Consider the following 13,007-nt stretch of genomic DNA (forward strand, 5'->3'; position numbering starts at 1 on the left):
GAGTGTGACCAGAGTCACACCTGAGTATGCACCAGAGTCAGGCCTGAGGGTGCACCAGAGTCCACGCTGAGTGTGCACCAGATTCAGGGCTGAGTGTGACCAGTGTCAGGCCTCAGTGTACACCAGAGTCAATGCTGAGTGTGCATCAGAGTCAGACCCGAGTGTGACCAGCGTCAGGCCTCAGTGTGCACCAGAGTCAGGCCTGAGTGTGACCATTGTCAGGCCTCAGTGTGCCCCAGAGTCAACGCTGAGTGTGCACCAGAGTCAGGCCCGAGTGTGACCAGCGTCAGGCCTCAGTGTGCACCAGATTCAGGCCTGAGTGTTTCCAGAGTCAGGACTGAGTGTTTCCAGAGTCAGGCCTGAGTGTGCACCAGAGTCAGGCCTGAGTGTGGAACCCAGTCTTCCTGATGCATGACTATTATTCACTGAGGCCTCACTCTGGTCTCCACCAAGGCCTGACTCTATACCCACTCAGGCCAGACTCGGGTCCACACTCAGGCCTGACTCTAAACCACTTAAGCCTGACACTCGTCCACTTTAAGGGCTGACTAGTCCACGTTAAGTCTGACTCTAGTTCACACTTAGGCCTGACAGTGGCCCACTCTCAGGCCTGACTGTGGTTCTCACTGAGGCCTCGTACTATTCCACACCACAGCCTGACTCTAGTCCACACTTAGGCTTGAGTCTGGTCCTCAATTAGGCCTCATTCTAGTCAAGGCTAAGGCCTGGTTCCACACTAGGGCCTGAATCTGCTGCGCACTAAGGCCCGTACATCATAAATCAGTTCAACCCCAAATAAGTTATAATTACAGCTGGCATGAGCTTAGTCAGAAACTGACAGAAAATTTCAGAGCTATTATCCAGCAATAAAAAATAAATTAAAAAATCATATATGTGTATAAATTTTCAGTGATTGGGCTCCATGCCTGCAGAGAGAGCTGGAGAAAAAGTAATATTTTAGAAGACAGCCACACCCCAGCGATATCGGCAGCTCTAGGTTCAATAACCAAGACAGCGAAGCAACCTACGCTTAGAAGGAGAGATGACAGACCGAAGAGATGCAGCACAGACACACAGGGCGATACTGCTCTACACAGCATGCGATGAAGTAGCGCCTTCTCCAGCCACGGTGACAGAAGACGTACGGCCGTGATCTCGGGGAGACAGCCGTGAGCGGGCCTGGAGAGAGATCTCGGCTCCCTGCCCGGAGCTGAACCAGGGTGCCCTGGGTGAAAAGCAGGACTGCCAGCCCCGAGACCGCCCGTGGCCGGAGTGTAGAAGCAAAGTGACCCTCGGTCGTTCCCTGCTTTGAACCCAAGACTATTTTAAGGAGGCAAGAAGCATAAACACATATAGAAGTCCATTATTATCGACACAGCGTAACATCTCGGAGAGCACAGAGAAACACAGGGTGTTTAAGAGAGAAGCAGCTCAGAGATAAAGCACCGAGAGAAGTGTGCGTGTCCTGCGGAGAAGCCCAGGAAGAGCTGATGTAAACCCCTCATTGAGGACCGTCCTTCCGGGTCTTTGGTTACCTTTGAGCAATTACCTTCTCTCTTTTTTCACACATGACTGGTCCCTGCACCCTCCCCAAGATGTGGGCACAACATTTGCTAAGATTGATCCCCCCACAGAGGCCTGTGGGTGCACGTCCACACTTATTATGGGATTGGGCCCCCTCCCTTTTCAGCCATCAAGGAGGAGGCTTCCAGCCCTTGTACAGAGAAGTCTTCTTTGACCTCAGGAGTGGGCCTCTTATCTCTTTACTCTTGCAAACTTCAGCTTCTGCCACTAGATTTGTCCTTGGAGTGTGTGAGTGAGAACAAAGCTTCAGTTTCATTCCACTTGACAAATACCAGCTGTCCAGCCCAGAGGCCCTTCTATCTCCTATGTCAAATCCTGCTGAGAGACATGAACCCCAAATCTTTATTGGGAGGCTAAAGGGCGAAGGTCTGTCTTCTGTAGCTTCTTCAGGCTGGCACGGGGCTCATAGACCCTACCTAGCTGGGGTCACGGAGCTCTCATCCTGCCTCATTCAGGGGCCCCAGGGTGACCTCTGTTGTTATCCCCACAGGATCTGTTCCGAAGAGTAGCTGGAACCATTATCTTGATATGAAACCATCGTAATCTGAAAGAGACAAACATAAGAAGTGGATTTAAAAAGTCAGGGGCCAAATATCTGTGATTAATGATCACAAATGATTGTGAGCAGGAGCTATAGCAGGAGTAAGAACCAGGTTGCCTTTTTTAGCAATTGTGATCCTGTCCAGATAGAGTCAGCACTGGTGGTACCCTCTCCAAAGCCATGGAGCCTTTTGCTGTGGTCTTACACACTTTGGATGTCTTCTGTATTAGCCCAGAGTGACTGACGCAGGTGTGACAGACTCAGTTTCAAGTCGTTGGAGGAGTGACAACCTGAACAGTACTGTAAAAAATCAACCACAAGTTTTTCCCAGGAGAATAAGCTGGGTTCCCAGTCCAGACCTGGCACTTCAGGGAGACCGGTAGCCAGTTGTCCAGTTTTGCCTAAGTAGGTTCAGGCCGCTGACGTGGTATTCACACATTAATTCACATGTTAGAGCAGTTGTCACTGTTAGTGACTCTAGTGCTCCTCTAGGCGTGAGAAGAGGCAAGAATCTGGGCTCATGAGAACCTTTACTGAGAGCATCTGACTGTCTGAAGGCCTGTTCTGCCAGCTTCCCCAGAGCACGGATGCCCCGTTCCTGATCTCCCCGCTCAGTGCCTTTCAGGGCTGCTGAAGGGCAGCCGCTGCAGCGGGTTCTGACTGAGTCCTAGCAGAGGCAGATGGCAAGGGCCGCTTTTCAGCTGGCACGGCCCCTTCATGGCAATCTGACCATGGTTTCGGGGGCGCTTCATGTCCATTTCCTCCCATGGTGCTAGGAATGCTCATGCCTAGCTCTGGCAAAGATTCTGCTGACAGGCCACTCAGTGCGCTATTACGGGACTAACCCCAAAAAACATGAGCCAAGAGACGCTGGATCACCTGTCTCACCAGCCTCGATGGTCCGTGAAAACGTTCCCTCTTGTTGCTTCTTCCCATAGCTAGAGCTTCACCGTTACCCTCACTGATCGTATATCATCATTTTATCAGAGGCTCAGTCACACATTTGGCAACGCAAGAAACAATTGTGCAAAGCAGGCAGGAGAGGAAATAATGCAGCTGGCAGGGTCAGCAGGACCACAAGCAGGGATCTGAGGACCTGCTTTAAGCACAGTCAGTATGTCCCAGGTGCCCTGACTTAGTTTGTTAAATAACTGTAGCCTGCGGTTAGTCTCCTGGTTGCAGACCATGGAGATCCTGACCCTTATCCAAAGGCTGATTACTGAGATAAGTTTTAGAAATACACTTAGGGAGTCCCCTACTAATTCAGTTAACTCTCATCAGCATTATATCATAAACGCAAGGAACTATGTCATAAGACTTTCTTAGTAAACATAAACCTTAATTAACAAAACCAGAATTTAATATTTAGTGAAACATATTTTTTTTTTCTAAAGTTGCCTCTTTTCATTAAACTCGGCCAAGACTAATTTGTTTTAAGAAATAAGTTTGGTGTGCTGACCACGTAGACTTCTTCTACACTGACTCTGCTGTAATTCCTCAGGAGTCTTAGACTAAATTCCCAAAAGGCTGCTCAAGGCCAAGATTTATTAATTTGTTCTACTTTCCTCCACTTATAAATGACTGACTGGAGAATAGAATTATCATTACTTTTTTACAACAAAAATATTTTCAGTCTTTATATCTTCTCTCACTGACAACACATATCCAACTTGCCGTACACACTGAAACATTTTCCTTGTCACTTTAGTAGATCTTGAGTCCATAATTTTTAATCTTTAAAAAATTAACCCCTAGTGAAAATCAAGAAGAAAGCGATTGTGAACTATTTGTTGCATTGGCAGTCTCTGATTAGCAAACTCGAGAATATGTTTTAGAACCTCTAAAAACATGTATTTTTCCAAAGTACAGTTTTTCTCCATGTAATACAAGGCACGTGTCTAATAGATATACGTCTATATATAACTGAATGAAGTTCCTGAAAACCAAAAAAACCAAGAAAAACAAAAAGCACCCCACACATCGGAAATCGCATCTACTCTAATAGAATATAAAATTTTAAATTACCAAAATAATAAAAAGAGTGGGGCATGAAGAAATGTTGCCACCTTGTGGCCACTTTGGGTAGCAACAATTTAAAACCTGTGAAGATGGGCACGTAATATTCCCAGGCTTTCAGGGATGCAAGGGAAAAAAGCCTGTGGTCAACGAACCACCTTAGGTAGATCCTGAAAAAAGAATTCAAAACCTGGCAATTGGTCAAGAAGCCAACCTTGGGAGGTAAGTTTTACTCACACTCTTTCAAAATAATCACACAAAAAGATTTCGGTATCACTAAAACTTCCTGCTGCTGCTGCTAAGTCGCTTCAGTCGTGTCCGACTCTGTGCGACCCCACAGACGGCAGCCTACCAGGCTCCTCCGCCCCTGGGATTCTCCAGGCAAGAATACTGCAGTGGGTTGCCATTGCCTTCTCCACAGGAAAACTTACAGAAATTCAAATCAAAACTACAATGAAGGTTCACCTCACTCTGATCAGAATGGCCATTGGTAAAAAGTCTGCAAACAAGAAATGCTGGAGAGGATGTGGGAAAACCGGAACCCTCCTACACCGATGCTGGCAGGGTAAGCTGTTAACCGTCAGCATGGAGGAACAGGCTGGAGGTTCCTCAGACAAGTGAAAAGATGATAAAGTTACTACACTGCTTAACCCCATGCAGAAAAACATACGCCAAAGCAGAGATCTAAATGGAGGGATGGATACTATAAAGCTCTTGAGGAAAATATACAGAACATGCCTTGATATAAATCTCAGCTAGTTCTTCTTGGATTCATTCTTAGAATAATACAATCAAATCAACAAATGGGACTTCATTAACCTTAAGAGCATTTGAGCAGCAGGGTAAACTATAAATGAAAGAAAAAGACAACCCTCAGAATGGGTGGGGAAAAAAAGTGTTTGCAAATGGAGATACAAGGAATTCATCTCCAAAACATGCAAACAGTCCATGCAGCTCAATTTATTAAAAAAAAAAAAAAAGGAAAAGTGGGCCAAAGATCGAAATGGGTGTTCCTCCATAGAAGGCATCCAGGTGGATATAAAGTATGCAAAAAGATGCTCAGTGTCCATAATCATTACAGAAATGAACATCAAAATTTCAGTGAGATATCTCTTCACACCAGTCAGCATGGCCATCTCAAAAATCCGTTAACAATAAATGCTGGAGGGGGTGTGGAGAGAAGGGAACCCTCCTACCCCAGGTGGGAATGTAAATCAGTGCATCCACTCTGGAGAACAGTACGGAGGGGCTTTCAGACATTCAGCAACAAAGTACCATGTGACCCACCCATCCCATGCCTGGGCATGGATCCTGGGAAAACCAAAATTTCAAGATACTGCATGCCAACAATCATGGCAGCACTGGATACACTCGCCAAGATACAAAAGAAACCTAAGTGTAGAAGGACAGGTGAACGGTTAAAGAAGCCGGGGTACAGATATACAAACCTAGACATAAAAGGATGACAGGAAGCCACTTCCAGTCACAGGGAAGAGCCAGAGACGATCACACTAGATGAACTAAATGAGACAAAGTATCACCTGTTATCACTTCTAGGTGGAATCCAAACATGGAAACAAGTGAGCTTCTTTACAAAACAGTAACAGCTTCATACACTTAAGAAAGAAACATGTTACCAAAAAGGAAAGGCCCAGTGCAGGGAGAAATATATGTTTGAAAATAACATATACACACTGCTAGTTATAAAATATCCATAAGGACCCACTGTAGGGCACAAGGAACCCTACTTTGACTGTAAATAACCTATATGAGATAAAGAACCTGAAAAGAACATATATACATCTATGTATAAATGAATAACGTTGCTTTACACATTAAAAAACAAACAAACAAACAAACCCACAGCAGTGCAAATCACCTATATACTCAAATTCAAAATAAACAGAACAGGAAAGAAAGAAAGACAAAAGAACTGCTGACTCTGTTCCCTTTGGGCCTTGGGGACCTGGGCTGGCGTCACGTCTCTGGGGCCTGAGCAGGCTGGGTCCCCAGGCGGGGCTGTCCTGGGGCTGAGGGCGCTGGGGAGGATATGCCAGCCAATCAGCCCCCCAGCCCGGTGGACATGGACTTCCTGTTCCCCTCTGCGTGAGTCCGCAATCTCCAGATCCTGTGGGACCCTCCTGCAGCAGCACTAAATCTAGTGCCCCCAAAGGATGGTGGGGTCTCTGGGCTGGAAGAGCTTTGCAAAGTGCCCCGGGCCCCGTGTCTCCTGGTGGTAGGGTTCCCACCTCCAGCCTCTTTCCTTAGGGTCACCCCACTGAGAGGACAGGTCCCTCTGCAGAGTGGTGTTGCAATCATTGGGACCGCCTGGGGGATGAAGGGGAAGGGGGAAGAAGTAAGGAGACACAAGCCTTAGGGCTTCCCAGGTGGCGCTAGTGGTAAAGAATCCATCTGCCAATGCAGGAGACATTGGAGAAGCGGGTTCAATCCCTGGGTCGGGAAGATCCCGGGATGCATTCTTATTGACAACCCAGAAACCAGATTTGCCCTAAGGCTCTGGTTGCCCAGGTAACCAGAGCGGGCATGAAGAAATGCTGCCACCTTGTGGTCATTCCCCATAACAAGCACTTGAAAACCGGGGTTATTGGGCTCGGCTCTAAATGACACCAGCCCTAAAGAAATCTTCCGGGGTGAATCACATGAAGAGAACTCAAAACAGGGCTGACTTTCAAGAAGCCACTTTCCGGAGGTTAACTGTACTCCCCCGTAGAAGGTAAAAAGCCCATGGAAAGATACTTATCATCAGTAAGTAGTGAAATGCAAATTAAAACTACCATGAGCCATTTTCTCACACGGCTCAGAACGGCCATCCTCAAAAGATCTTCGAAGCTTAAGTGCTGCCGAGGGTGAGGGGAACAGGGAACCCTCCTATGCCGTGGGCAGGGTTGTAAATGGGTGGGTGCAGCCACGAAGGAAAATATCTGGAGGGTCTTTGAAACACATAATAGAGAGTTACCACGTTTTCCAGCAATATCCCTCCTTGCTTTGATCTGGAAAAAAATCCTAATTCAAAAGAATATGTACATTTCTATTTTCAGGGCAGCACTGTTCACAATAGCCAAATCAGAGCATTACCAAAAATCGACAGAAAAATGAAGACTAACTGGCCCATCTGTACAGTGGAATACACTCAGAAAAAAAAACAAAACAAAACACTACCATGAGCAGCAGCATGGATGTACTGAGAGATTATCACACTGAGGTATGAGACCAAAGGCAAACATCCTAAAATAGTACTGAAAGGTGGAAGCCAGAAATTCATGCAAATGAAATAACTTACAAATAGAAACACAGTCAGAGTTAAAAAACCAACTCATGATTATTTTTTTAAAACGTTGCAGGAGGGATACACTAAGAGGGATTAAAATGCTCACATCACTACATATCAAACAGGTCATCTAAAAGGACCAACTGAACAGCACAGCAAGTTGAAGGAAACACACTGTGATAACCTTCATGGGAAAAGATCCCTCAAAAGAACAGCGGTTCATCTATTTATGACTGAATCAAGTTCCTGTACACCTAAAACGTAGTCGGAAATCAACTGTGAGAAAAAAATAAATTACCCAAAAAAGTGGAGGATGAAAAATGCTGCCGCCTTGTGGCTGCTTTTGGTAACAACAACTGAAAAACCTGTGCTGACCAAAATACACCTGTTCTCAACAAATGTCCTGGGATAGGTCCTGGAAAAAGAATTCAAAACAGGGCAGATGGTCAAGAGGCCAACGTAACTTGTTAATAGCCAGGACAGAGGACAGGGAGGAGGGTCCTTAAACAAGCAAAAAGAGAATGAAATTACAACACTCCTTACCCATTTAAAGAAAAACTCCAAATTAGTTAAAGAACTAAATGGAGAGACAATTACTCCCTACCATTAGAGGAAAGCATAGGAAAAACAGGCTTTGACATAAATCACAGCAAATTCCCTCTGAATCCACCTCTTAGAATAATGAAAAATAGAAATAAGAAAACTCAGCAAGGGACTTCATTAACCTTAGAAGCACTTACACAGCAAGGGAAACCATAACGAGAGAAAATGACAACATTCAGAGTGGAAAAAAAGTTAGCAAGAAAATATATCAACAAGTAATTCATCTGCAAAACAAGCAAACGGCGCATGCAGCTCAACACACACACACACACACTCACACACACACACACACACACACACACACGACAGAAATGCGCCAAAGATCTAAATGGATATTTTTTCAAAGAATATATCCAGATCGCTATAAGACACATGAAAAGATTCTCAGCGTCCCTAATGATTGGAGAAATGCAAATCAAAACGACACTGAGGTATCAGCTAAAATCACTGAGACTGACGATCCTCCAAAAGATCTACAAAGATTAAACTCTGCCAGGAGCAGGGGGAAAGGAATCCTTCTACCCTGGGGGCAGGGATGTAAATGGGTGGGTGTGGCCAAGAAGGAAAAAGGCAAGGAGACTCCTTAAAACACTAAACATGGAGTTACTAACGCCCTGGAAGCCAACTCCTTGCCTTAGATCCGGAAAAACTAAACAATTTAAATGATATGTGCGTGTACCCTTATTTTTAGGACAGCACTATTGACTATATTGAAGACAGAGTGTCCAACAAAATGTCCATTGGTACAGAAATGAAGGTAACTGGTCCATCTAGACACCGGAATACATTCAACCAGCAACAGGAGGAGAAAGTGGCATTGGCAGCAGCAGGATGGACCGAGGGGACGTAAGGAAAACACACCTCTCCTCAACTCGCGTCCTCGGGTGGGTCCGGGGAAAAGAATTCAAAACAGGGCAGACGGTCAAGAGGCCAATCTTGAGAGGCTGGATTTAATCACACTGTTTTTGTTTTTAAATCAAATGGAAACCTTTCAACATGAAGCAATTTTAGAGAAATTCAAATAAAAACGACAACTAGGAATGAGCTAGTCTCAGTCAGAATGGCTAGTGTGAAAAACTCTACAAACAGTAAATGCTGGAGAGGTTTTGGAAAAAAAGAAATTCTCCTACCTTGATGCTAGTAACGTCAATATTAGCAGCCAGAGCAGAGGATCCTGTGGAGGCTCCTGAAACAGTGAAAAGTCAATGAAATTGCATCTCTCCCTAACCTCATCCAGAAAAGAAGCTCCAAATCGATTAAAGAAGTAAATGGAGGGATGGATACTCTATACTTCTTGAGGAAAATATGGGCAAGACAGGTTTTGAAATAAATCACAGCAAGTTCTTGGTTTCCCTCTTAGGACAATAACAACAGCAACAAAACCTCAACAAAAGTAACCTCATTAACCTCAAAAGCTTTAGCACAGCAAGGGCAACCCTAAATGAAAGAAAAAGGCAACACTTAAATTGGGAAAAATGGTTACACTTGATTGGGAACACGTGTACACCCATGGCAGATTCATTTTGATGTATGGCAAAACCAATACAATATTGTAATTAGCCACCAATTAAAATAAATACATTTATATTAAAAATAAAAATAAAGAACAATTTATTCATCTCCAAAAACATGCAAACAGTTCATTCAGCTCAACATCAAAAATCAATCAATAGAAAAATAGGCCAAAGGTCTAAATAGGCCTTTGTCTTCAGCTGGCATCCAGATGGCCATAAAGCACATGAAAAGATGATTCGCATCAGTGTTGGAGAAATGCCCATCAAAGCCGCAGTGTGGTATCAATGCACACCCCTCAGAATGGCCATCTTCCAAAAGCTCTACGTAGTTTAAATGATGCGGAAGGCGAGGCAAATAAGAAGTCTTCCTACACTGTGGGCGGGAATGTAAGGGGCGGGCGTGGCAATGAAAGAAAGCAACGTGAAGATTGCTGCTGCTGCTGCTAGGTGACTTCAGTCGTGTCCGACTCTGGTCATAGCAAACACCCTCTTCCAACAACACAAGAGAAGACTCTACACATGGATATCACCAGATGGTCAACACTGAAATCAGATTGATTATATTCTATGCAGCCAAAGATGGAGAAGCTCTATACAGTCAGCAAAAACAAGACCAGGAGCTGACTGTGGCTCAGATCATGAACTCCTTATTACCAAATTCAGACTGAAATTGAAGAAAGTAGGGAAAACCGCTAGACCATTCAGGTATGACCTAAATCAAATCCCTTATGATTTTACAGTGGAAGTGAGAAATAGATTTAAGGGCCTAGATCTGATAGACAGAGTGCCTGATGAACTATGGAATGAGGTTCGTGACATTGTACAGGAGACAGGGATCAAGACCATCCCCATGCAAAAGAAATGCAAAAAAGCAAAATGGCTGTCTGGGGAGGCCTTACAAATAGCTGTGAAAAGAAGAGAGGCGAAAAGCAAAGGAGAAAAGGAAAGATATAAGCATCTGAATGCAGAGTTCCAAAGAATAGCAAGAAGAGATAAGAAAGCCTTCTTCAGCGATCAATGCAAAGAAATAGAGGAAAACAACAGAATGGGAAAGACTAGAGATGTCTTCAAGAAAATGAGAGATACCAAGGGAACATTTCATGCAAAGGTGGGCTCGATAAAGGACAGAAATAGTATGGACCTAACAGAAGCAGAAGATATTAAGAAGAGGTGGCAAGAATACATGGAAGATCTGTACAAAAAAGATCTTCACGACCCAGATAATCATGATGATGTGATCACTCATCTAGAGCCAGACATCTTGGAATGTGAAGTCAAGTGGGCCTTAGAAAGCATCTCTACGAACAAAGCTAGTGGAGGTGATGGAATTCCAGTTGAGCTCTTTCAAATCCTGAAAGATGATGCTATGAAAGTGCTGTACTCAATATGCCAGCAAGTTTGGAAAACTCAGCAGTGGCCACAGGACTGGAAAAGGTCAATTTTCACTCCAATCACAAAGAAAGGCAATGCCAAAGAATGCTTGAACTACTGCACAATTGCACTCATCTCACATGCTAGTAAAGTAATGCTCAAAATTCTCCAAGCCAGGCTTCAGCAATACATGAGCCGTGAACTCCCTGATGTTCAAGCTGGTTTTAGAAAAGGCAGAGGAACGAGAGATCAAATTGCCAACATCCGATGGATCATGGAAAAATCAAGAGAGTTCCAGAAAAACATCTATTTCTGCTTTATTGACTATGTCAAAGCCTTTGACTGTGTGGATCACAATAAACTGTGGAAAATTCTGAGAGAGATGGGAATACCAGACCACCTGACCTGCCTCTTGAGAAATCTGTATGCAGGTCAGGAAGCAACAGTTAGAACTGGACATAGAACAACAGACTGGTTCCAAATAGGAAAAGGAGTACGTCAGGCTGTATATTGTCACCCTGCTTATTTAACTTCTATGCAGAGTACATCATGAGAAACGCTGGACTGGAAGAAACACACGCTGGAATCAAGATTGCCGGGAGAAATATCAATAACCTCAGATATGCAGATGACACCACCCTTATGGCAGAAAGTGAAGAGGAGCTAAAAAGCCTCTTGATGAAAGTGAAAGAGGACAGTGAAAAAGTTGGCTTAAAGCTCAACATTCAGAAAATGAAGATCATAGCATCTGGTCCCATCATTCCATGGGAAATAGATGGAGAAACGGTGGAAACAGTGTCAGACTTTATTTTTCTGGGCTCCATAACGACTGCAGATGGTGACTGCAGCCATGAAATTAAAAGATGCTTACTCCTTGGAAGAAACGTTATGACCAACCTAGACAGCATATTCAAAAGCAGGGACATTACTTTGCCGACTAAGGTCCGTCTAGTCAAGGCTATGGTTTTTCTAGTAGTCATGTATGGCTGTGAGAATTGGACTGTGAAGAAGGCTGAGCGCCTAAGAATTGATGCTTTTGAACTGTGGTGTTGGAGAAGACTCTTTAGAGTCCCTTGGACTGCAAGGAGATCCAACCAGTCCATTCTGAAGGAGATCAGCCCTGGGATTGCTTTGGAAGTAATGATGCTAAAGCTGAAACTCCAGTACTTTGGCCACCTCATGCAAAGAGTTGACTCATTGGAAAAGACTCTGATGCAGGGAGGGATTGGGGGCAGGAGGAGAAAGGGACGACCGAGGATGAGATGGCTGGATGGCATCATTGACTCGATGGATGCGAGTCTGAGTGAACTCCAGGAGTTGGTGATGGACAGGGAGGCCTGGCGTGCTGCGATTCATGGGGTCGCAAAGAGTTGGACATGACTGAGCGACTGAACTGAACTGAAGTGAACTGAAGATAACCATCATGGTGTGATCACTCACCTAGAGCCAGATGTCCTGGATTGCGAAGTCAAGTGGGCCTTAGGAAGCATCACTATGAACAAACTAGTGGAGGTGATGAAATTCCAGCTGAGCTATTGCAAATCCTAAAAGATAATGCTGTTAAAACCCTGCACTCAATATGCAGGGAAATTTGGAAAACTCAGCAGTGGCCACAGGACTGGAAAAGATCAGTTTTCATTCCAATCTGAAAGAAAGGCAATGCCAAAGGATGCTCAGACTACTGCACAATTGCACTCATCTCACACACCAATAAAGTAATCCTCAAAATTCTCCAAGTGAGGCTTTAAGAGTATATGAACTGAGAACTTCCAGATGTTCAAGTTGGATTTAGAAAAGGCAGAGGAACCAGAGATCAAAAGGAGGGGAACCCTGAAGGAAAAACAAAATAACCCTCAGGAGAAAAAAATGTTACAACCAAGGTGAAAATAAGGAATTCATCCCCAAAACATGCAAACCACCCATGCTGTTCAATTAAAAAAGTGGTGAAGGGCAAAGATCTAAATGGATATTTCTCCCCAGAAGACATCCAGGTGGCTATGAAGCCCAAGAAAAGATGCTCACATTGCCAATTATTAAAGAAACTAAAAATCAAAACTACAAGAACATCTCACCTCACCCAGCTCAGAGT

The 13,007-nt window shown here is 44.3% G+C and overlaps 1 protein-coding gene across 1 annotated transcript in view; it reads right to left on the reverse strand.

Moving 5' to 3' along the window:
• Nucleotides 1–2,031: 2,031 nt before the first annotated feature.
• The window catches only part of LOC128064009 (zinc finger protein 501-like), a 47,895-nt gene continuing 36,919 nt past the window's right edge, over nt 2,032–13,007 (reverse strand). Inside the window, exon 7 of the mRNA XM_052656831.1 lies at nt 2,032–2,128. Within this exon, the coding sequence (XP_052512791.1) occupies nt 2,032–2,128 (97 nt within the window). The remainder of the gene's footprint in view (nt 2,129–13,007) is intronic.

Source organism: Budorcas taxicolor, chromosome 18 (assembly GCF_023091745.1).
Source record: "Budorcas taxicolor isolate Tak-1 chromosome 18, Takin1.1, whole genome shotgun sequence".
Lineage (NCBI taxonomy): Eukaryota > Metazoa > Chordata > Mammalia > Artiodactyla > Bovidae > Budorcas > Budorcas taxicolor.